At 53.2% G+C, this 24,906-nt stretch overlaps 1 protein-coding gene across 6 annotated transcripts in view; it reads right to left on the reverse strand.

Moving 5' to 3' along the window:
• Positions 1–310: 310 nt before the first annotated feature.
• The window catches only part of ABHD6 (abhydrolase domain containing 6, acylglycerol lipase), a 37,852-nt gene continuing 13,256 nt past the window's right edge, over positions 311–24,906 (reverse strand). For 4 of the 6 annotated variants that reach the window (XM_009688247.2, XM_009688245.2, XM_068906782.1 and 1 more), the window contains 9 exons: positions 16,266–16,326; positions 14,296–14,439; positions 10,282–10,438; positions 9,738–9,851; positions 7,494–7,626; positions 4,978–5,138; positions 3,728–3,782; positions 3,106–3,206; positions 311–2,341 (listed from right to left, as the gene is read on the reverse strand). In XM_009688247.2, coding sequence (XP_009686542.1) covers positions 2,165–2,341; positions 3,106–3,206; positions 3,728–3,782; positions 4,978–5,138; positions 7,494–7,626; positions 9,738–9,851; positions 10,282–10,438; positions 14,296–14,414 — 1,017 coding nt within the window. In that variant the 5' untranslated portion in view covers positions 14,415–14,439; positions 16,266–16,326 and the 3' untranslated portion in view covers positions 311–2,164. Of the gene's footprint in view, positions 2,342–3,105; positions 3,207–3,727; positions 3,783–4,977; positions 5,139–7,493; positions 7,627–9,737; positions 9,852–10,281; positions 10,439–14,295; positions 14,440–16,265; positions 16,327–17,716; positions 17,859–20,319; positions 20,412–24,906 lie in introns of those variants that run through there. The other 2 variants (XM_068906780.1, XM_068906781.1) reach the window with 2 other exon arrangements.

The following is a 24,906-nucleotide window of genomic DNA, read 5'->3' on the forward strand; positions in this document are numbered from 1 at the left end:
TAAGACAAATCTTTGCTGCTTAAAACCTGACTCATCTGCCCTTTGAGGTCTTATTTTGCTTCTTGAGTGTTTAGGGCCTTCTCCTATTGAAAAAGGAAAAAAAGTGAAATTCCTGTGGTCTTTGAAGAGATCAGAATGGAGCCTTCAAGGTCTTCCCCATCTCTCTGGACGTTATCAAGCATTCGTCATGGCAAAACCTGGAACTCACAGAAATATGGAGAAAAAGCAAAAGAGTAAGTTCCTCTTGCTCTGCATCGTCCCATACCACAATCCCCTACCCCAAAGGAAAAAAGAGTCATTGCAGAGAGGACTCTTTAAATTACTAGATTTTAATAGCCATTTAAATCCTTTGCATACAGCAATCTGCGACATATGAGAAACCATGTAGATATCCAACAAGTTTTTCTGGCTTTTGCCATGTAAAACTATCATCATTTTTTTAAATCAACTCCTGTAGTAGAAACAATAACCAAGCAATTGACAGCAACTTCCTAATTTCCTAAAAGAACACCATTTCGTCTCTTACAAAAAGGGCAGAGAAACGAACAGGGAGTTTCAAATACATACACAGTTCATAGTAACCTGCAAAAATAGTGAGAAGATGGCTCTAAGATATACAAGCTTAGGTATACAATCTACAGGAGAGTCTCTAGAAAATATCAGGTGCCGATACCCATGGAGAGTCTCTAAAGGGACTGTGTGGTGACAGACGTACAACGGCCTCCTCCCTCTCGTCTTCACGAGGACCACGCACGGCTTCACCCGCCACCAAACACACGTAACGCCTGAGACCAGGAACCGTGTTTCTCATCCAAGTCACACAGCAGGATTAGCTACAAGTGTCCAGCAGCTAATCTGGGGAGACGCAGCGAGGAACTGCATCTGGAGGGGGATTAACGCAGCAGAATCGGTCTCTAGAAGGTGCCTCATGCGCTGCAAAGTGTGACTTCTCTGGATTTCTCCCTTTTTGTATATAATTTCACTTGGTTAGGAGTTATAAATCATCAAAAGGAAACACTACCCAATTTTACTTTTCCACACCACTCTACTTTAAAATGCATGCCACATGAGCCTGAGACATCTGCTAACAATACACATTGGCTAGGGAGTACCTGAGCCCATACTGCACTTTGCTATTCTTTCAGTTATCTCATGACACTTAAATCTGTTACATGTGTTTTCAATGACGTTATCATTCATAGAATTCATGGAATTCATTAAGAAGCTCATTATTTACATCAAAATGTTCAGCAGTGCACTGTAATAGAAAAGAGCTGAGACAGGAGTTTGCCCTTGTGTTAACCTGAATGTGCTCACTCACATGTCTCTCTACAGTATTATTGCTGACTCAGGCCCCACGTCTAAGAGACTGAATAGCTCCAGGAGTTTTTGTTCCACTTGTTTGCACAACTGTTTCAAAACGGCTGTCTTTACTTTGAGTTTTTACAACGCACAGATTTCACACCAGAAGAAACCACCCCCTCTTATGAGGCCAGGTTGTACATGGACGTCGTTATTCTAGACTGTTAAGGCATTACATATACACAGGAGCTGTCCAAGGATTTAAAAAATCCACTCACCAGAAGTGTAAACATTTTGGACATACAGTCATTTTACTTTCACACATGAAGTTTTCTGTTTTTTTTTTTTTTTCTGCAGAAATCATAAGTTAATGAGCTACATAAACAGCACGTTAGCAAATGCCTGGGACATTAGGATTCTCTTACAGCAATATCGCATGCAACGTGGTAGAGTCTAAGGAGTAGAAACATTGTAAGTCTCTGTCCAGGACGTTTCTCCCTACAATTCTTACGTATTTCAGATAAATGTCATTAACGACTATGTGCCAGTAACTTATATAGCATGGGCTGCATAAAGAGTTTCAGTACATTCCATGGCTAGCGTTTTGTGATTTCAGACCATTTCTATTTTACGTATAAGTAGAAAATATATAGATTCTGTTCCAATTTTCGTATATATGTAGGTTGTTCAATGATCCCTAGGTCACCATGTAGCGCTATAGATTTACGTATCAGTGATTTTGCCTTCCTCAGGAACTTTGGCACATTAACCGTGATTTGTACGAGATCCCTGAGAACTTATCAAAGCATCAGTACTTTACAATTGAAAACATCTGGCTCTGGCGCCGGGCTGCCCGCAGGGCTCACGCTTCTTTCTTGTTGTTCTCTGTGCTGTGCAGCAGCGCCAGAAACTCAAGCATGAGCTTCGCCGTCTTCCTGGGCCTCTCCATGACCACCGAGTGCCCACAGTTCTCCAGAATATACACGTGACAGGTGGGAATAGCTTTTGCTAAAATGTCAGCTCCAGAAACATCCAGGACCTGAACGACAGGAAAAAACAAAAACAAAAAAAAAAGTTAACTGTCTACCAGCAGATCTAAGTTTTGTCATCCGCTGTAGGAATCCCAGTGGGACTGCCTTTGCAAATCCATGTGAGAGGCTGGAGCAGGAGGGCATGCTCCTGCCTCCCGCCCAGGGCTCGCACTCCCTGCACTGTTGCGGCACTCTTTCCCCCTTCCCCGCCTGCTGCGGGGGCCTGAACGCAGGTGCTTTTATGCATTTACATGGCCCTTTACATGCTTGTGTCCTGCCTCTTCCCCCACTCCCCAAGATCTCCCTGCTCCTCCCTCCTTAACTATCCTTACCTATAAACACAGAAAAAGAGACCAAAGTCCCATGCTTTTACCTTGCCGCCTGCCCCACGGATCAGCGCATTTCTCCCTAGTTGGCAAGACAACTCTCGTTTGGGCTGGCAGTCCCTCTGCTGAGCCCATGCCATCACTGCGCTCTGGCACTGGCTCCACTGGCACCTGCCCTCTCCTGCCCACCAACCCTAGGCAATTCCCAGCAGCTAAACCTCAGCCTGCCTCTCTCCCCGTCTCCCCCAGGTTCTCTCTCGTCTTTCCTTCCATCACCCCCAAGCTGTCCTCCACGGTGGACAGGGGTCCCATGAGCCGACTTGATGCAGAGGGCCACATATCTGTGGGCAAAGCGTACGTGGCTGCATACGGAGATGCGCTCCTGGTCCTCCTTCCAAGGAGGCTGAGCGGGGAGAGAGAAGGGAAGGCATGGGATGGCTGTGTACCTGGTCCTGCTTTCCCCAGATGACCTGCGTTGGTGCTTTGATCTTGCTCATGTGCTCATGGAGCGAGTGTCTGGACTTTTCATCCACGATTTCTAGAAATACTTGTGTGCACAGAAGGAGAATTAGTCTTCCACGAGAGGGACGCTTCCCTCTTCCATGCAGCAGACAACCCCCATCCACGTTGCCTCGACCAGGCTCCCAGCGATGGCTCTGGGAATCAGCTCGAGGAAGAGGAGCCCACAGAAAGGGGAGGCCATGGGGGGACAGCCCAGAAGCGCGGTCTTTGCAAAGGTCTCATTCTGCACCGCCATCAGGCTCTAGTACAGAAAGATCCTCCTCCAGCCCCATCTCTTCACAGGTGTTAGTGCTAATTAGACTAACTTAGAGAATGAGGGTGAAGCAGCAGCCCCACCACCTCTGTAGGTGGTCATGGGTTGCTACCAGGGATTAAGGCGCTTCCCCAAATCTATTAATCGTGTTCCTCCTCCCTCCCAGCACTGAGGGCATGGGAGCTGGGGTGAGGAGGTCTGCTGGGGATGGGGACACCGGGGACCTGCCCTCTCTGAAGCCCTTGAGATAGGGCTCATGTGCCTGGCAAGGTCGGTTCTGGCGATGCACTTACATTTCCGGTAGAAATCATTGTGCGGGATGCGAACATCAACGAGGCCCTGCAGGATCTGTGAAGGGAGCACAAGGACACCGTCAGAGGGGCAGCCCATGCTGGGAAAGCCAAGAGCGCGGCACACAGCCGGGGTGGGACTGCACCAACCACCGCCAGCGTGGGCCTTGCACAACGTGGCTCCAGTGCAAGCTCGGTCAGAGGCACACCTTGATAGGAGGCTGTTGCAACAGCACTTAAGTAACATGTATTTCAATAACCAGTATTTCAGTCTTTTATAACGTCAGACTGAAATTTGCCAAGGCTAGTGGTACATCCCTAGCAGACTGTCTTAGGAGTGACTGTGCTTTTCTTCCTTTTTTTATTCTTTTACCAAAAAAAAATGGTCTTGGCGTTACTTTACTTTTTTTCTTATCCTCCAATCTGCTCATCCCAGACTTCCTAAGGAAAATCAGCTTAATAGCAAGCCCCTTGCCAAGTTCCTCTAGCCTCACAATGAGGCAATTAACATTTCCATTACTTCTGCTAAAAAACCAACAAACAATCCCCTTCCAGACCGGACAATAGCCTTCTTATTTATTTATTTAATGTTTCCTGACAGCCATATTTACTAAAAACATTTCTGCTTCCCAGCCAGCCGCCAATGAACTTGCATGCCTCACACACGGAAACTTCAGCTGCTGTTGCCGGGCTGCGGTGAGAAAAGTGAGATTAAAGGGAAAGTTTTCTGAGCCATGGAGCTACTGGAAAGATGAAGAAATCCCTGCCAGGGGTTCCCTAGCCTGTGTGCTGCAGACAGACACGCAGCGATCCCTGGGCCAGAAGGACAGCAGAGACCATGGTCTCTCCTGCTCTGTTCCCATTGGTATTTCTGTGGGTGAAATGAGTATCGACAGCGAGCAGAGAGCCCTGCCAGAGAGAACTGCTGTCAAGAAATAACCTTTTGAACAGGCTTTGCTTTTAAGCAGAAACCTACAGAGGCCAAAAATACATGGATCTGTTAATACTCTCAAAACACTACTAAAAATAGAGCCAGACTAAGGTCTCCAAGTTACTCATCTCTGCTAGAACACTTGCCTGTTTAATAAAACTGAAACCTGCCATAAATAACAAGCACCCGACAGATCAGTTCCGCTGATGCTCAAAAGGCTGCAAAGTAATTGTCATCCCCTCCCTTTGAAAGTCCCCTTCCCACAGCTGTTCCCGGCCAAGCCTGAGCAAGGGCAGCGAGACAGCCAGCTCGGGTTTCTCACCTGCTGGGGCACTTTAAAGCGAACATAAGAGCAGAGCTTCAGCATATCGGCCATCTCTTCAGGCGTCGAGGGAATTAACGGGATCCTGTTGATGCTTTTGGACTCTTGCAGCTCCCCCCGCAGCTGCTTAATGAATTTGGTGTCAGTCGAACTCACCAGGCCTGAGTCAAACAAACAAGGATGTACAAGCGCTAAAACCCAGCAGAGACCACGACAGCCCCTGTAGACAGAGTTCAGGTCCCCAGCCTCCCCTCTTGCTCACCCATTTAACAGAAAAAGGGAGCAAAAAAATCTGTGTATACAACAATCTTAGTATTTACCCAGTGATAACCCAGTCTTCCCTGCTGATCCAAGTTTTGACACTACTGTGCCCAGTAGTCTGATGCAACGTAGATGTATTTTTCCCGCTGGGGAAAGCCCTTGTAGCAGCTTAACCTCAAAGCTCTTCATAAAGCCTACACCGAGGTTACACATGCAATAACACTGTAGAGTCAGCCAAAACCTCTCCCAGAGAGGAAGGGAAAAATCTTGTTGCTCTGCAGAGCAGCACACCCAGTAACTAGGTAACATTTCATTTTGCTTCATGACTTATTGCAGAACCATACTTTCCATGCATGGGATGGGAAGGAGCTGTCCCAGCGACAAGGAGGTAGCAAAGCCCTCCCCTGACAGAAAAGCACCCTGCAAAATCTGCATCCCATTTGCTGCACTTCACCCACAGATGGATGCTGGGCCAGATGCACAGATGATGCTGGGCCAGGCATCAGACCAGGAGATGGAGGTGAGAGGGGGGAGCACCACGCGGGCGCACGAACCTCCCACTGATCTGGGCACGGCCCCGAAGCACTCTTCCCACGCAGAGTGCCCAAATGTGAGAGAATTATGTTCTCCGGGCCCTGCACCCCCCCCCCCCACAACAGCAGCAATGTTGTTTGCACCACCTTTAAGGTCCATTGGGGCTATCAAGGAGGTACAGCAAGATCTGACCAAACTTCACTGCCTGGGTTCCTCCTCCAGAACCAAGAGACTATGAACGTGCCATGGTAAAACGTCTGCCACTCCAAGGGAGAAAAGCATTTTCTTCAAGACCACAGGCTGTCCCATCTCCCCTAGTCTCAGCTTTAAACATGGGTTTGGGCACAACAGGGAGGACTCCAAAGCCCTGGAAAAGAGCAGCCAGGACAAGCCCATGATTTTGTCCTAGGTGCTCCCCGCCCTAGAACTGTGCACTGCCAAAGATTTTAAGATTATATATGTGCATTATTTTAAAATCACAGAATCACAGAATCATTTAGGTTGGAAGGGACCTCTGGAGATCAGCTAGTCCAACCTCCCTGCTCAACAAGGGTCCCCTAGAGCATATTGCCCAGGATCACATCCAGACGGCTTTTGAATATCTCCAGCGAAGGAGACTCCACTACCTCTCTGGGCAACCTGTGCCAGGGCTCTGTCACCCTCACAGTGAAGAAGTTTTTTCTCAGGTTTAGGTGGAACTTCCTGTGGTTCAGTTTCTGCCCATTGCCTCTTGTCCTGTTGCTGGACACCACGGAGAAGAGGCTGGCCTCATCCTCTTGACACTCCCCCTTCAGATACTTGTACACGTTGATGAGATCGCCTCTCAATCTTCTCTTCTCCAGGCTCAACAGGCCCAGCTCTTGCAGTCTTTCTTCCTAGGAGAGGTGCTCCAGCCCTCTAATCATCTTGGTAGCCCTCCGCTGGACTCTCTCCAGGAGTGCCATGTCTCTCTTGTACTGGGGAGCCCACAGTACTCCAGGGGAGGCCTCCCCAGGGCTGAGTAGAGGGGCAGGATCACTTCCCTCGACCTGCTGGCAACACTCTGCCTAATGTACCCCAGGAGACCATTGGCCTTCTTGGCCACAAGGGCACACTGCTGGCTCATGCTTCACTTGTTGTCCACCAGCACTCCCAGGTTCTTCTCGGCAGAGCTACTTTCCAGCAGGTCAACCCCCAGCCTGTACTGGTGCATGGGGTTATTCCTGCCCAGGTGCAGGACCTTGCACTTGCCTTTGTTGAACTTCATGAGGTTCCTCTCCGCCCAGCTCTCCAGCCTGTCCACATCCCTCTGCATGGCAGCACAGTCTTCTGGGGTGTCAGCCACTCCCCCCACTTTAGTATCATCAGCAAACTTGCTGAGGGTGCACTCTGTCCCTTCATCCAAGTCACTGATGAATAAGTTAAACAATACTGCACCCCGTATTGACCCCTGGGGGACACTGCTAGATATAGGCCTCCAACTAGACTCTGTGCCACTGACCACAACCCTCTGAGCTCGGCCATCCAGCCAGTTCTCAATCCACCTCACTGTCCACTCATCTAGCCCACACTTCCTGAGCTTACCTACGAGGATGTGATGGGAGACAGTGTCAAAAGCGTTGCTGAAGTCCAGCAATGTGCTACTTAATATGCAAAGTCTATTTTGCAATCGGCATCGCCCTGCACTTTTCCATGAACTCCTGCTTGCTCTTTCTACATTTGATCTTTTGTGTATTACGCACCTGCAGGACATATAAGAGTCAAGCTGCAAATCTCATCTGGGTACTGAGCAGCATAAACTCCGGCGACGTTTCCTCCCATCGAAGTGCCAACCAGGTGAAAAGGCCTTCTGTTCAGCTTGATGCACTCAACAAACTGCAACGGAAGCAGAATGGAGCATTGTTGGGCAAGAGGAAGCATCGGCATGGGGTCATTAGTGAAATTAAGCAGAAAAACTGGAGATTGGCGCAGGCCTGGATACGGCAGTGGGAGGCAGGGACATGCACGGGGCCGGGGGCTCATGGGCCTTAGCCTTTCCCAGTGGAGCATCACTCGCTCCCGGCGTGACATTAGTGCCTTCCAGTCACTCACAGCAGTGGGGGGGTGAAAACCGCCCTGCGGAGCAGGGAAAGCTGGCCGGGGCTCTGAGACACCCCGGGCTCAAGCTGTATAGCCACGTTATACATGTGTCCTGATCCGACACCAGGAGATGGGGCTGGGGCGCAGCAGGCAGAAGCCTGCTCCCAGCCAGGGCTGTGTGTGGCCCGGGAGTGCTGCAGGAACGCCTCCAAGGAGACCCACAGCTGCCCCCAGAGCGCCTCGAGCCACCCCTCGAACCAATGGGAACAAAGGCAGCCCAGGGCCGGGAAGAGCCCTGCTGGACATGTCCTACCCATGTGGATCGGTCCCAAAAGAGTCCCTGCAGCATTGCAGGGTCTCCATGACTGAACACCTCTGGCCTCTGCTGAGAGAGCCAGATGTGCAGCAGGCACGGAAGAGCACCCAGGATACACCTAACACTGCTAGAAGTGGCCAACTAAACCCCAAACACATCTGTCATTCCTCAGACGCACTTGAGCCCAAACGAGATGGGGATCCCTGTCGCAAGGGGCCGAGCAGACAGACAACAGAGGAAACCTCCTGCCACACACGCCAGAGCCAGAGGAGAGCCACCGATACCCACACGCGCACAGCATCTGCAACCCTCTCAAGCAGAAAAATGCACCATCTTCAAACACAAGGTGGTGGCAGAAGGCTGCTGTAGAGTGAGCATCTGCTTCATTCCTCTCCTGGTTTCATCCCTCCTTCCAGCCACAAGTCTCTTAATGGTTAAGGGGAGAAAGGCTTTCTAGGAGCTGGGAAAGGCCCCAGTGCCCAGTCTGGTCTTGCCACCTCTCTCTCTACCAGAGCAGTGCTGCTTCCTGGGCCTCAGTAGGGGAGGTCCAATGCTCCAACAGCAAGGGAGCCACCCTCACACAGGCGTAAAAGCATTAATGTACAAAAAAATCCAGGCCAGCACACACCGCATCATGTAGAAAGCTAAGCAACAGGCATCATGGACAAGGCACATCTAGAAGCCAGGCTGGTGACAATACTGAAGAGAGCAAGCAAAAACCTTGGCGGTTTCTGCAGAGCTGAGAGTTCAGTCCTACCTATCAGCTACAGCAGGATGAGAAAGTGAGACCTCCTTTCGTTGCTGGTGATGGAAAAAGATTGTGTGAGACAAGAAGGGCTGAAGACATGCATGTTCTCATATGGTTACCCTAGGAGAGGGAGGGATACCGCACTTCCCCCACCAAACACACGGGGACCTTGTTGATCTAGTCTTCCCCTTACACTGTGTACCTGTGTGTTGCTAAGCCATTACACTGCTGAAAACAGGGGCCCGTTTTATACTCTGCTCCCAAGCACAGAAGTGCTCTCCTCTCACATGATGTTCCCACTGTTTATAAGTGCGTTTTTTTCTGGGACACTGATTCTGGCTATAATTTGCACATACAGCTTTTTGGTGATCAAATTAAAAAATTCAGGTGCGCATCAAACATTAAGAATGTGCTGGCTAATCAATCACATATTTTGAGTGCAGCCCTTGAAGAAATAATGGGTCAGTTTTCCAAAGCCTTGCAAATTCCACGTCCTTCTGCAGAATGCTGCAGTCCAGCTTGGTAAGAAAGAAAAGGGGAGAGAAGTACACACAAACAGCAGCAGGGCAAAGCTCAAAAAGAATTCATGTAGGGCACAAATAGCCAAACTTGCACTAGGGCAGCAAAGCAAGACGTCACCTGCACCTGCAGGTTTCAGGAGAATGAAACAACAGCAGCTTCTCAGATGCCACATCTACGTGGCACCAGCTCTCAACGCCTGGCCTCTGCCTGAGGGACAGCAAGGTTTTGCTCCACTTCAGAGATAAAACAGCCCCGTCATTCTTGGTACACACTGCAAAGGTAAATACGAAGAGTAAGACGAGACCATTGCTAAGGCTTTACCTGGTGTATTCTTTTAGCTTGCCCGTTAATGGAGTAATCATCTAACGATGACCGGGTTGTACCTTCGTGACCAGGCATGTCAACACACACCAAGTGCAGATTCTTCGGGAGGAACTGCAGAAACAAAACTCGGGCAGTTAGACCGAAAGGGAAGTGCTGTGAAAACCAAGGGAGGAAGGAAGGAAACTGGTAATTACAGGTGGCAAAAGGGGGCTTGCTTTCCTCCTAGAAGCCCTCGGTTACTCTTGCACCAGAGTAAATCAGCTCATGTACCAAGGACAAAATGAAGAGAAACCACAGGCAAGATTCACTTCCCGTGAAGGAGGCAGGTACATACTGCTCTTCCCCTGCAGATTTGCATGTCATAGGGATGAAAAGGATCCAACAAACAAGGAACACAGAGCTGAGGAGGGTATTGCTAGCATGTTAAAATGATCATCTCAGACTGTATCCATGCAGCATGCAGCCATTCCACCCACACCACCACCAAGCCCAGTAACATTGACTCCTGCTAAGTACTGATGGGAGAGAAATGGAGTCCCACCTTGACTATAGACAGCCACATGTCTTTGTGGGCTGAGAACCCATGTAACATCAGGATAGACGGTCGGTATCCAGGTCTCCCTCTATAGGAATAACAAAACTGATAGTCATCGTAGTTTGCATATCTAACCTGCATACCCAAGGCTCGACGCCAGTACCTGGAAACAAGGAGAAAAGAACACCAGTGAGCAAGGCAAGGCCAGGGCACAATGGGATGGTGGGAATATAAACCAGGTGACAGGCCCAAGCTCAGCTACAGATGTGCTAGTTACCTAAGGCCAGCTAGCCAGCTCATGCTGGCTTTGTCATGGTTTAACTGGGACTAATTCTGAGCATGTGGTTTTTGGACCAGACCCTTGCTTACAGGCGAGGAGTGTCATGGAGGCGCTCTGTTTGTTAAAAAGTTGCCAAAATATATCCCCAATAATCAAGGTGCAAAATACCCTTAAGGCAATGGAAATGGGCCAAAAAGACAACCCCAGAGCTGAAGACCCCTGACATTTGACAGAAGGAAAAAGGTTCAAGACAGAAAGGTAGCACACATAGGAAAGGCAGGGTGCAGGACAGGGAGGCCAAGGGAGGGCTCTTGTTTCAGGTAGGTAAGATAGACAGATCGGTCATGGATTTATTTGGGCACATCATTGCAGCCCTGTGGCCGTGAGCCCTCATCACAACACGGGCAAGTATACTGGATCCCAGCAACAGAGAATTGTGATCCAGGAGCATCACAGAAACCGGCTTCCCACATGCCAACTGGACGTTCTTTAAAAATGTGTTTATGCACACATGCAAAGGACCAGACACAACCGTCCACAGAGTCAAACACCCCAGAAGACACCAGGGCTAACCCTAGGCAAACTTGGGTTCTTCTCCTGAAAGCAAAAAGCAGACAGCTCCCGACAGAGTGTGTTTGCAACCTGGTTAAAGATGACGCAGTGAAACTACTGGCCTGAGGGGACCTAGGCAAAGATTACTGGTGACACTTTGGACACATGCTGTACACTTGCAATTCAAGACCAAGGCGTAGGCACAGCTACTCTGTGCTTCCCATAAGGTCAAAAGCAAGGCTTGTCAGCACACTGCACAACTACTGGGCTACTCCTAATTGCCAAGACACTGGCAAATGCTTCTATACACAATATCAGAATTTATTTGAGGCACAACAGCAAGGTCACCAACAGTGTTGGGCTGTCCTAGCTCTCTGCCCACTCAAAGCTTATGCATACAGCAATCCTCTTTTATCTTAATCCCTTTTTTGAGGGAGTTAGTGGGACTTAAGTAGCATCCAGGGTCGCTGCTGGTCCTACACAGAGAGGTGAATTTCTCCCTGAATGAGTAAGTGACTTAAGAGTGTTTGCCTCAAAGGCACTGGTGTAAACCACTGATGGGCAAGTTGATAACATTTTTAGCAACTGATCCTGATGGATCAATTCAGCAGAAGACAAAATAATCTGTGCAAAGCTGAACTGATCCCTCGCAAGGTGTTAACACGCTTAGCTGTGGCAGCTAAACTGATTAACCGGTTAAGGCAGAAGAGGACAGATCTACCGCTTGGGGTCACTGGGGCAGCCACCGACGTCACGCGCTGCCTGGAGAAGCATTAGCAGTGAAGGAGGGGAAGGACACGGTCGGCTACAGAGGACCGGAAGCACCCTGTGCACACACCGGCTAAGGACATGCACACCCAGCAGCGAGAGGTTTGTGGACAGAGCAGCTGCTGCGGCCGGCAGGATGGACCACCCCTCCTCAGGCTCACGGGGAGAGGGGTGAGAACAAAGGCCTCCTCCAAGGAGGAAATGCAAAGATTTCACAAAACAAAACAAAACAAAAAAAGGAGCGGATTCAAAAAGAAGCAAACGGAAAAGAAAAAGATGAATCTACTCTTACCACCAGATGTCTCTTAAGAAAAGAGGTGTGCATGCACATAAGACACAGAGTGTCAGTTATTCCCATAACAGATCCAAACGTTGCCAACAAACGCTATAGGAGAGAAAGGTATGGACGCTTGCCTTTCAAAAGAAATAAATCCCATTGGCCTCTGCTTACACAGTCCCTCCCTCAGCCTAACACAGATAAACATGCACACACCGTGCTTTCATTCGGGCCCTAATTTACAGCCTTCAAGGGACAACATTACAACTTCTTCTCTCACCTCCTTCTCAACCTGACTCCCAAAAGCTCTCTGGCGTCAGCCCCTTTTGCCTCATGTTCTCTCTTTTGCAATCCTGGCTCATGTGTCTCTGAAGGCTTCACTCCAACTAGGCTCAGCGTTCAGTCTTGCAAAAAAAAATGCCTGTCACTTAGAAAAACAGCAACGTCTGGACCTCCATCCTGCCCATTACAAACAGGCTCATGTGACACAAGCAGCGACTGCCGACAGCTGTGCCAATAGTCTAAGCAGAACCAGAGAGGGGCTGAGATTTTAAAAACCCAGGAGAAACCCAATTCTCTTTCCTTTGCAAAACAGAAAACAGGATGAAGCAACATCTCAGCATCAGCTCTAATATCCCTCTAGCAGACTTTTGGACTGCCTGCTTTCATTTGCAGGATGATGCTCTCACGGGTCCCAGCGCGATGTGCAATGGGAAGAAACTCCTTCTCACGCAGATTTAGTCGCTAGGCTTTTAACCACATCTTCCACCCTGTCTGTCAGTTCCCAAATACTTTGCTTACAAGGTTACTAATAAATGCTCCATTAGAAAAATGAGCTTAATCACGCTGCCGTGCCTGAACAGCGGGGGGAGTTTCCATGCTCTGCTCTGGCTCCAGCCTGTTACAGGAGGGCACTCTGATTTGGAAACACCCCGTGAGCGCAACCGCAGGGACCGCCATCTGCCCCCTGCACGTGACAGCAGCCTGCCGCGGCAGCTCGCACGCAGCGCCCGACGAGACTTCCCCCCGGCCTCCGTGAAGGAGCGCTGCTTCAACTTTCTTCCGCGAGAAACCACGCCATGAAAGCCGACAGGATGCTCATCACTACTCTCCAGGGGCAAATGAAGATGGAAAGATCTAGCGCCTGCCTCCCGCTGTCGGAAAGGACAAGATGCAAATGGGTAATGCAAAGCATTATGCCATCTTCTCTGATGCCTCAGCCCAGGAGAGAGCGAGAGTGAGAGAAGTCCCTTTTCTAACTACTAATGAGGGAAAAGTCTTTCCCTTTCAAAGCAGACTGAATCCTCAGGGAACGGCGGCAGAGCACAGGACAGCCACGCTGATCCTGCCGAGGTTGGGCTGTGCGAGGCTGGGGCCACGGGAGAGGTGATCAGAAACACCATCGCTTTTCCCAGGGAGAGTCCCTTCCCTGGGGAAGAACCACCGAGAAACGTACGGAGACGCCACAAGGGCCTCCGCCACCTCCCCGGCGCGACACCGCCTGGCCCCGCTCGGAGGGGCCGGCCACCCTCTTTCCCACTTTTAACTTTTCCGGTTTGTCTCTCTCTCCGGAGCTTTTTTGCTCTGGACAGCTGCTGCTGGGAGACAACGGCCCCGTTGGCAGCAGCCCACCCGCGGGAACCCCTCCGGCTCGGCACGGCACGGCACGGCCCATCCACCGCCACGGCCAGGCATACCCTGGGGGGCCCGTGCCCGGCAGCTCGGGAAGGGGAGCACGTCCAGCAGCCGACACGGAGACGGCCTCTACAGGCACAAGCCTCAGGAACAAAAGCGTAACAAGGAAATGCCAGTTTTCCCTCCCAGAGATGCTCCCGGCCAAAATACGGGGACAAACACCCGCCTCCATCCACGCTGGTTTTTTTGGCAGCAAGCTCTTTGAAATAAGCCCCCTTCTCACGATGCAGGGCCGGGGAGAGGGGCTCCCCGCGGAGCGCTCCACGCACACGCTGCGGCTCGGAGGGGCCCCGGCACCGAAACGAGCAGCGGGACGAGGGACGGCCTCCTCGGCGAGCCACCCACCTGCTCAGCAGCCCATTAGCTCTAGCCACTCTCCGCTCCTAGGTGGACCGACAGGAACTGCACCCCGGAGTGAAAATTACAGCGCTCGCCCTAATTAACTTACCAGTAGTAGATCCTGATCAGCGCTGAGGGCCACAGGAGAAAGGAGGCCACGAAGGCCAGGATGGGGATGGCCAGGGTGCCTCCGGCTATTACAAACATGTTCAGCACGTCGAGGTCCATGGTGCTCCTCCAGGCCCGCCCTCACCTGTGCACATTTAGTAAAGGATCGGAGGTTAAATGCAGGAGCTGGGGACAAGTCAGCGCTGAGTGAAACCTCTGCTGCCAGGAGGAGAGGAAGTGCAAGACGCAGAAGACACTGCTCAGGAGCACAGTGAATGTCTTTCCGTTTTAAAACTGGATTATTTCCTTAGGATCCTTAATGCACCTAATTATTGCAATCTTATCCTGTCGGAAGTGCACTTCTCAAACCAGCAAGAGCCTCCTAACAAGCGTGGAGCGAAGCCACAGGTGACAGGTCACTACGTCGTTTCTATAGCACTTTGCAAATATGCCAAATACAGGCTCTCTCCTGCGTTACACGGGCACACACCGTTTCAGCTGCTTAAATAAAGGCTGTACATTGCTTTTAGTAACGATGGATCCAATGCCAGCACCCTCCCCTCCCCTGTCCTGAATCCCAAATCCCCAGCACACAATGACTGACCTAGAATCCAAGGGCTGGAGCCCTGCCCCGGGCTCGTTACTGCTGTGCACAGGCACCTGCTAATCATGGGCCTAGGAAAGGTCACGGGGAAAATGAAGCAAAAAAGCTGGCAGAGCCGTCTGGCTGCTAGCCCGAATCTGAGATCAAGTCAGCCCCATCCCGAGACCACACTGGACCATCCAAGCCCTCACTCCTGCCTTGGAGGGGTCTTGCTCCTTTTATAACACACAGGCCTCCATCTCAGCTCCCTAGTGTCCTTCATACAAAACCTCCTAACGGTATTTCATGCTCAAGGACAGTTTGCATACAGTTTGCACACAGTTTGCAAGTGCAATCTTTCACACAATGCCCTGTTCATCGCTAAACTCTCCCAGCCTCGGAGAGCAGGGATATGTTTTTCTCATTAGGAGATTAAACCCTGTCACACACACATATCCTTTAATTCCTGATGTTAACCAACTTATGTCTCGCCCATTATCCTCAACACTAACTCTTCTGCCAAACCTATCCATAAAATGAAACATTTCCCATGCCTGGTCTCCCCCCACCCATCTCTCTCCCCACAACATTACCACCAAATTTCTCAGCATAAATATAGACAGACCTACTCCTCTTTCATTTGAGAGCCATCCTAATATATTATGCTGTGAAGTAGAAACTAAGTCACCACAGATACTGCTGATATCCTATCCCAATCTGCTGCTGTAATACTGGATCATATTAAAAACACTCATTATCTATGACCAAGATGGAAAGTTCACAGCAACTCTGAAGCTGTAGGGAAAACCAATGACTAGTTTTTCCCTCTTTCTCCAGGGGAAAAAAAAAATAATTGAAATTTGAGGAATACTGACACACACACCTAGACACCTCCTTAATAAAACTAAATATCATTTACGTCTCAAAAACATACTATGATTCATTTAAATAATATTTTGTAGAAAGATCTTCCTTCTGTGTGCAGGCTGTTCATAAAGCAAAGATGTTGTGCAACAAATATACTTTCTATTTGAAAGCAGGGTTGCACTGCACTGTAACCTACCCAAGAGCACTTTTGCCTTTTGCTATGTCCCTGAAATGGGGAAAAAATAATCACAGAAAATAAACATCAACATTTTTGACTTGTAACAAAAGGAAGGTTGTATCCAGGACAAAAGATGGGAAAAACACAGACCCTCTTCCCTCACCCTCCACTTCTTTCTAAATTTTACATAAGTTTTTGGATCATCTTATCTCTGTCAGCACCCGGTCAGTCCAAAGGGAAAACCCCAAATTCACCTTCTCCTTTAAGCAAAGAGGGGTGTCTCTGGCTCCTTGACTTGGAAACTAAAGCAACAAGGAGAGCGCCTTTAAAAAGCACAGCTTACCTTGCAGAGAGCCCTCTTCCTCTCGGTGCAGGTCCTGCTCGCTATGGGCAGTAACAGTGCTCTGAAAAAACAGGAACAGGCAAAATTAAACTCCTGTTTTTTCTCCTTTCAGGTGCTATAGCCAAGAGAGACGACAAGTTTGGGATAGTTAGGCCAGCAGCTTCCCTTCCAGATGCATCACATTTACCCTCTGACCAACCTTTCCCTTATTTATAATCATTTATGCAATAAAGCAAAATTAGGGCACTTGTTCCAAGTAGGAACAAAGTGCAAACTGATATACAGGCAGAGTGAAAGCAAGCCGAGCACACAAAAGCTCTCCAAGGAGACAGAAGTCATCCACTTAAAACGCACTATGTACTCATGCCCATGTCTCAGGAAAACTCACAGCAGTGGCTGAACTGAAACAAGGGAACAGGAGCAAAGGAAATGGGGATCATAATTGTGCTTAAAATGATTACAGTTACTAAAACAAAGCGTGTTAACTAAGCTCCTTCCCATTCCCTTCCTGTCTTAAATTTCGTATCCCCAAAGATTTTCAGTGCTCCAAAGCCCTTGTATAAATTGGGCTGCAGTGCAGAGCAGTCACAGGAAATTATTACCGACCCAGAAAGGCACTACTCTGAAGTTGGTAGCGGCTTTTGTCAAGCTGAAGAAAGCCTGGGAGGATCAGGGCACCCCGCTGCAAGCACGCGGGGCTGGTAAAGGCCGAGGAGCTCTTCGAGTGGTTCCCCTGCACGGCGTCTGGGTGGGCAGCGATGCCGTGGCCCCCGGGGAGCTCCTGTGCGCCACCTCCCGCCGCTGCCCCCGCGGGGCCCGGCCACCCTCATGCACCACATCCCACGTGGGGCTGCACGCCTGGCCAGCCCGGCACCCCCGGAGCACCCTGGCCCCGTGGGAATGCTGCATGTCCCAAGGGTGCTGCATGCACTGAGGGTGCTGCGCGCCCCGAGGGTGCTGCAAGCTGCAGGGATGCTGCGCGCCCCGAGGGTGCTGCGCACCCCAAGGATGCTGTGTGCCCTGAGGATGCTACGAGCTGCAGGGGTGCTGTGCGCCCCAAGGATGCTGCGTGCCCCGAGGACGCTGCAAGCTGCAGGGATGCTGCGTGCCCCAAGGATGCTGTGTGCCCCAAGGATGCTGCGTGCCCCGAGGATGCTGCGAGCTGCAGGGATGCTGCGCGCCCCGAGGGTGCTGCGTGCCCCGAGGATGCTACGAGCTGCAGGGATGCTGCGTGCCCCGAGGATGCTGCACGCCCCGAGGATGCTGCGTGCCCCGAGGATGCTACGAGCTGCAGGGATGCTGCACGCCCCGAGGATGCTGCATGCCCCGAGGATGCTGCATGCCCTGAGGATGCTGCGCGCCCCGAGGATGCTACGAGCTGCAGGGATGCTGCGCGCCCCGAGGGTGCTGCATGCCCCGAGGATGCTGCGTGCCCCAAGGATGCTGCTCACCCCAAGGATGCTGCGCGCCCCGAGGATGCTGCGCGCCCCGAGGATGCTGCGAGCTGCAGGGATGCTGCTCACCCCGAGGATGCTGCGCGGGTGCTAGCGAGCGGGGCGGCGGAGCGCAGGCGCTCCAGCTGCTGCGCTGCTGCACCCGCTTTCCGCTTCCGCGGAGCGGCTCTGCCCATTTCCATGGTTACCCCCGGCTCGCGCCGTCCCCTCGGCCGTCTCCCACCCCCGGCAGATGTGGCGCAGCGTGGGGGCAGCAGCGGAGCGGCCCCAGGGACGGGAGCGAGCGGAGTCCGCCGAGGGCCAGACACGGCCGTTTGCTGAGAACAAGAGACACTTTGGACTTAAAAATAAAAGCAAGCAGCAGCTCCTTGGTCGCAGCTGCGAGGCTTCAGATCACAACTCGTTAATCAATGCGAGGCGCTCGGTGACCTGGAGATGTTTGCGTGGCAAGAGCGAAAGGCGTTACATAAAGCCTCGTAAGCGAACGTGCAAACACGGCTCAGGCCAGGCCGGCACGGGCAGCGCGAGCGAGGTCCGGCCGCGGCTCGCCCAGCGGGAGCGCCGGCTCCCCGCGCCGCCGAGCCGGAAGAGCCCCCGAAACCCGGTGCTACCCCAAACGTCCTGCTGCTCCAGGGAACCGCAAAGGCAGAGGGTAAACAGGCCTGCTGCAGACCCCCTGGGGGGACCCCCCGACCGGACGACCAGAAGGAACGGGACAAACGCGCCCCAAAGGAAGCAGCTCAAGTAAGGCCTCGACAAAACGGCGCAGGCGACGCGTCGCGGGCCGACGGAGGAGCCCAGAGCCGAGCCGGGGCGGCGGGCGGTGCCGGGGGGGACAGCGAGTTGATGACAGCCCTGGGCCCGGCCAACGGGACAGGCTCAGCGTCAGCCCGGCCTGAATCCTCGGCAACGTCGGGTCTCTTTCAAGCTCAGGCACACGGGGTAAGTTGGGGAAGACTCAGGGGCTGAACGCAGGTGTCTACACCCGTTTTTTCCAAGCCCGCACATAAGATACAGCAGCAGCACACAACACAGCACAAGGAATCACAAAAACTGCATTTCTCGCCAAAAAACAAAAAAAAAAAACCCACGAACACCGCGGTGCCGCTTCCCGAAAGCCTCCGGCACGCGGGGAGGCTGCGCAGCCTCCGCCGGCAGGAGAGGCGGGCAGGGGCCAGCGAGCGCGCCCGGCAGCTCTCCGCACGGCCAGAGCGGGTTTCTCGCAGCGCAGGCACGCCGTCCGCGCGCTGCCGCGACCGGCACGGCCGGCTGTCGGAGCCGGCGTTACCAGCCCTCAGCGCCCCGGCTGCCTCCCCGCGTCCTGCTCCCCGCTCCCGAGCGGGCAATTTCTGACTAACGGGGCCAACAGATTTGCAGGCTCCGGCTAGCGGAAAGCTGAGAAGCTCATCTAAGCCCACTTCAGTGGTTTTGAAGGGTTAACGAAGCAGAAATGTCAAGCAACTGTAAGATCCCCCCCTGCAGAGGCAGCAGAGGCAGAGCGGCCCCGGGAAGGCCGACCCGCGCTGCGGCTCACAATGGAAGGAAAAAACACCCACGTAACCCGCTGCTCTTGAAACCGCTCCTCCCCAGAGCCGCCGGCACCCGCACAAATCATCCTGACGCTAATGGATGACATAGCGGCTGGCATGGTTTCCCAGAGGTACGTTTGGCAGCACGATCTCTTAGATGCTCGTTACGCTACAGTTATGAATTAAAATCTATCGATATTTGAAAGACGTTTGTCCATCAGCCGGTCAGCTATCAGCCTTAATCCAGGCTCTGGAGGGCCGCGAGCAGGAAACGTGCCCTTTCACCTTTACTTATTTATTTACAGCGGGCAGAAACGAGCTCGTTCCTTCTGGAGGGCAGTTTCACAAAACGAGCATCTCTGACCCGCTTGTATTTGTGCAACGCGGCTCGCAAGCGTGTAGCCGGCGAGCCTGGGGCCGGCCCCAGCCCCGCGCTCCCCCCGCCGCCCGCAAAGACAAGCCGCTGTCGTTCCTCGCCAGCCAGCCCGGCCGAATCGCGGCGGAAAAGCACCACGGGCGCAGGCTGAAAAATTCCCGACGTGCCCTTCCCTCGCCCAGCGCGCCCCCCGTCCCTGCGTACGCGCACGGACAACAGGATGTACCGCGCAGCTGATGTCACGAGGGCGTCGGGGCTCAGCACCCACGCGCATCTTCCGGGCGGGGGGGGGGGGGGGGAAGGACCGGCGAGGGCTGGGGTAGGGGTGCCGGCCGCCCGCTGCCCGGGGGAAGCGGGGCCCGCCAGGCCTGGCCACCCTCGGGTTCCCTCTCGGAGCGTGCAGGCCCCCCGGGGCCCAGGGGCTCCGCACCACCGGCTCCACCAAGATGCCGGGTGATCTCCAACTAACAGCGCCCGAGAAGCAACGCCGCTCTCCTCCCCTCCCCGCCTCCCCCCCCCCTTTTTTTTTTGGAATTTTAATGCAAATTAATTATACTTTTTTTTCCCCCTCAATTATTCCTTCCGTTTCAGGGCGGCCTTTCCGCCTCGCCCCCGCCCCCCGGTGCCCGGAGCGGGTCACGCGTGCCTTCCCCCCCCCGCGTGGGCCCCGCCGCCCCCCCGGCCCCGGCGCTCACCGAGCCGCGCCGCGATGGCCGCGCCGCCCCGGCGCCGAGCGAGACGCGGCGGCTCCGCTGCGCCCTCCCTCCGCCCCGCTGCCGGGCGGGCGGGATGCGCGGGGGCGCAGCCGAGCGCGCCGCCTGCGCCGGGGGGCGAGAGCCATACAGCGGGGCTGCGAGGCGGTACAATAGGGCTGCACAACACGGGTGCACGGGAGAGGGAACGGGGGGGTACAGCGGGGCTGCAGTGGGGGTTCGTGGGGGGATGCGATGGGGGTGCGGCGGGGGCTGGGAAGGAGATGTGCTGGGGCTGCAATGGGGGGATGCAAGCGGATATAACAGGGGTGCCAGGAGGGATGCAAGGGGATATAATATGTGTGCAAGGGGGGATGACATGGGGGTTGCGAGGGGGATTCAATGGGGCTGCAAGGTGGGGGGCAATGGGGACACAACACAGGTGCAAGGGGGGGTACAATGGGGTTGCAATGGCAGTGTGGGGGGCGGATGTGAGGGAGCTGCAAGGCGGCATGCAAGGGGATACAATAGGGATATGATGGTGCAAGGGGGGATGCAAGGGGATACAACAGGGTGCAAGAGGGTTACCCTGGGGATGTAAGGGTGGCATGTGATGTGCCTGCAATGGGGCTACAACAGGGGTAGAAGGGGGGTGCAAGAGAGATGCAATAAGGATACACAACAGATACAGTGGGAGATGCAGTGCAGCTGCAGCAGCAGTACAACAGGGGTGCAGGGGGATGCAGCAGGGGATAGTAAAGGGGATGTGGCACAGCTGCAATGTGACTACAACAGGGTGCAAGGGAGGATGCAAGGGACCCACAAAGAGGGTGCAAGTGGGCTGCGACACAGCCACAACAGGGATCTAAGGGGGTGACGTGATGCAGAGGCAATGGGGGATACAACAAGAATGCTGGGGGGCACGCAACAGGGATAGAAGAGGGATAGATGGGGAGACGCAACGCAGCTGCAACAGGGTTGCAAGGGAGGAAGCAGTGCTGTTCCCCCCACAGGAGCCATGCAGCCCCCCTTGCCCCAGTCCGGGGGCATTTTGTCAAGCTGGGGTATGGGGTCCAGCCCTTTCCCCCGCATGTGGGAGGTGGCCGTGCCCACTGGCAAGCACAGACCTTCTCCGCATTGCCCATAGAAAGAGCCCAAAGGCTGAAATCAGAGCATCCCGCCAACGCTTTTACACCTGCATGAGGACTCCCCTTAAGCCTGCCGTTTAGGCCGCAACCCTATTTCCTCCCCCTCTTCCCAGCAGGAGACATTATTTGCTATCAAGAGCTGCATATCAACCCGCCTTTAAAAGCTGCTTTAATTTTTCTTAAAATAGTCAACCCAAATCCCTTTGCTATAAGCAAACTTACTTTCCTTCTCCCTGGGTCATAGATCAGCTTGGGATACACCTTGAAAATATGCCCCAAAATATGAGAAATACTTAATTAAATTGGAAATAAGATCAGCAAGTAAATGAAAGTGAACTGGGTCAAATCCTCACTGGCTCTGTGATTTGAGAAAAGCACGTCCCTTTGGGCGGGCTGGCGGGACGAGCTCAGAGAACCGGTGTAAAGGGCTTCACAGCGCTCACTGTGAGAACCAGAAGCTTCTGATAACATAGGCGGTCAGAAAAGACTCATTCAGTCAAGCGTGGGAGAGTTAAAACAGCCATAATGTCACTATGCAGCCAACGCAAGACAGAGTCACTAGCTTAAACTGAGGTTTTTAACTGACCCAGTTAAGCCAAGGCATAGCCCCACGCGAACGTTTTTGCTTTCATTCGAAGAGCGACATCCCGGGAAGCTTGGCTAACCAAAGACGAGCTGCGATGAGTGTGCAGCAAACAAATGCGTCAGGCGTTTCACAAGCTTTTAAATATTGTTTGCAATCTCTCTCGCTTGTTTGTTCAACTTTCTCATGACAAGCCCAAGGTTTAAAACCAGGAGGAGCGCGCTGCTGAGCCACAGGTGCACGGCAGCATTGCCTCACCTCAAGGGGCGAGCTGCAAACCACCTCGCCGCTTTAAGCCATCTTGTAAGAACGCCCTCGGACACAGTCGCAGGGAATGACACGCTGCTTAAAATACAGAAGTCAAAACAGAGCTCTTCAGTTCGGTGTTGAAACAAGACGGGAATTAGATGGGGAACCTCCACCTACCCCCCCCCATGAACGGGCTTCCCGACTGCGGGTGCCGGCGGCGCCATGCTCAGCAAACAGCCGCTGGAAGCAGCCGGGGCTGAGCGACTTACTCATCGAGCGCCTCTGCAGGTGGGATGGGACCAGGGAAAAGGAGGGCTGCTCGGGGCGTTGCTGAGGCGAGGAAAGACCTGAAGGTCACTGGCGTAGCAGCAAACCTGGGCTCCCCGCTGAGAGGAGCAGAAAAGGCTCAGAGGAGAGGGGCGAGGGCGCTGGCGGCAGGCAGCGGGGGCTCTGCCGGTGGCACCCGCGGGCCCCAGGCCCACGGGGACAGGCGGGAACCACAGCGCGCCCGGGGTCAAAGGGAGCCAGGCCGCGGCGGGACGCGACGGAGGCTCCTGCAGGGGAGGGAGCAGCTGGAGCCGGGCGCGAGGGGAGCCGGGGCAGCGCTTCGAGCGGCCCCGGCGCCTTGCGCCATGGCTTTGGGATGGCTACCACACGCACGGCACCCGGCAAACTCAAAGCAGAGACCGGCGCCTGTAATAACCTGCCCTGGTTATTTCATCTGTCCTCTCAGTACCGCGACATCACGCAGAGCTGCGGCCACGGGTGAGGAGACGACGGCTCCGTTTCGCTCCCAGTGCCTGGCGGTGTTTCGTGGCCGAACACCGGGTGTTCCCTCCTTCAGCCCCAAACTCCTCGTTCCTCACAGCGGCGTCGCGAGCCGTGCTTCCTCCTAGCACAGCAGCGCGGCTCCGATGCTGGGAACGGCAGGGACCAGCTTACTTACGGTCCAGTTGGAAACAAAGGTGTTTTTAAATCAGAGTAGCCGCGTGATTTCAGCTGACAACAGGCGGAGTTAGCGGTCCTACGCTCTCAGAAAAAAGGCAGTGAGGCTATCCCACAAACCATCTTATTTTTCATAAGGGTGTAATAATAACTCTGGATACATCCAGCCCCGGTTAGCGACAGAGAACTGGAGTTTGGATTTCCCTGAGCTGGAGAGCAGCGTTGCTTCACCAGATAAAAGGCTTCCGGGTTATTTTCCACGGATGGGTCATAAATCCCCAGAGAGCGCGGCGAGGTTATTTGTATCTCCAGCACGCAACTGCATGCCACTTGGGCGACGTGAATCATCGTCCCAGGGTGACCTGGCCCGTCCAGTCCCACTGACGCTGGGCTGGCAGCCCAGAGCGGTGTCATCGGTGACCCGTGGGACCGTGGGCACGGTGGCGGATCCGAGGAGCTGGCAGGACGGGCGGGAAGGCAGGCGCCCCGCGAGCGTCCCCACCTTGGCGGTACCTGCCGCCAGGGTGCCCCGAGCAGAGCAAACCTTCAGTGACATGCAGCCACCAAAGTTTGCCCTACGAGGCAGGGGTGAATAATACTTTCTAAATTCTGCCCGAAAGTAATGCCTGTATTACATGCATTTTAATTACATCTTTAGCTGCTAACAATAAGGGCGTCCACACGCGGTGCAAAACCTGCTTATTTGGGCCCTGCAATATCCTTATGGATTTCTAACTTCAGAGCCTGCTCCGTTCGTCACGCTTTGAAGGCTTCTGCAGCCCAGGTTTCGTTTCAGATCATCCTCTTTTCTGCTAAATCTCAGTAAAGTGGCCTCATTCAAGGAACACGAGGAGGCATTTTTCCCTGAACTGCTTTAGCTGGGAGGCTTCCTTCGAATCGCTGCTTGAGCAGCTCTGATGTATTAAGTTTCAGAAAGAAAGCCCCACCAGCAGACTGTACCACTAAAGGAATTACTCTCTGGTAGTAATTTCTTAAGGGGAACAAGCACCTTAAAGAATAATAAATAAAGATTGAGTATCAAGTAAAGCCCTACTGATTCAAAACAAACACCTGTGACCTTGTGCACCGCGTATTTTTACCCTCACCTAATTCTCAGTTTCATGCTAGGTCATGCTAGGACAGTTTTTATTGTCAGATTAACATTAAAACGCTTCTGCATGACCATATTTGGTCCACAGCCTGATTCTGAACTTTAGCAACAGCAAACGGCTTAAGCGCTTCGTCACTCATTAACCCGAAATTCCAGGAGGCGACGCTAAAACCTTCAGCCCGATGGCTGCGATAAGCCCACAGAGAGCCCAGGGGTCATTCAGCTTACCCAAAGTAACGCGCTTTTGCAGACCTTGGGGCTGCTTCTTCCTGCTGTCCCAAAGACTTCCTACTACAGCGGCGGATGTTTACGGACGCCGTCGCTTGGGTAAAAACGGCAAAATTCAGACACCCCCAAGAGCGGCAGGCGAAGGGGTGCGCGGGCCCCTCTCCCGGCGCGGGGGGGAGGATAAACCTCGGCTGGCGCCAGGCCTCCCTCGGCGCCCGTTTTGCTCCCCCCGTCCCGAACGGGACGCGGCCTCGCCCCGGTAACCCCTGCCGGAGAAGGCACGGGAAAGACCCTCTCGCTTTAGGTGGTTTTGCAGCAAAACCAAC

Source organism: Struthio camelus, chromosome 14, assembly GCF_040807025.1.
Source record: "Struthio camelus isolate bStrCam1 chromosome 14, bStrCam1.hap1, whole genome shotgun sequence".
NCBI classification, from domain to species: domain Eukaryota; kingdom Metazoa; phylum Chordata; class Aves; order Struthioniformes; family Struthionidae; genus Struthio; species Struthio camelus.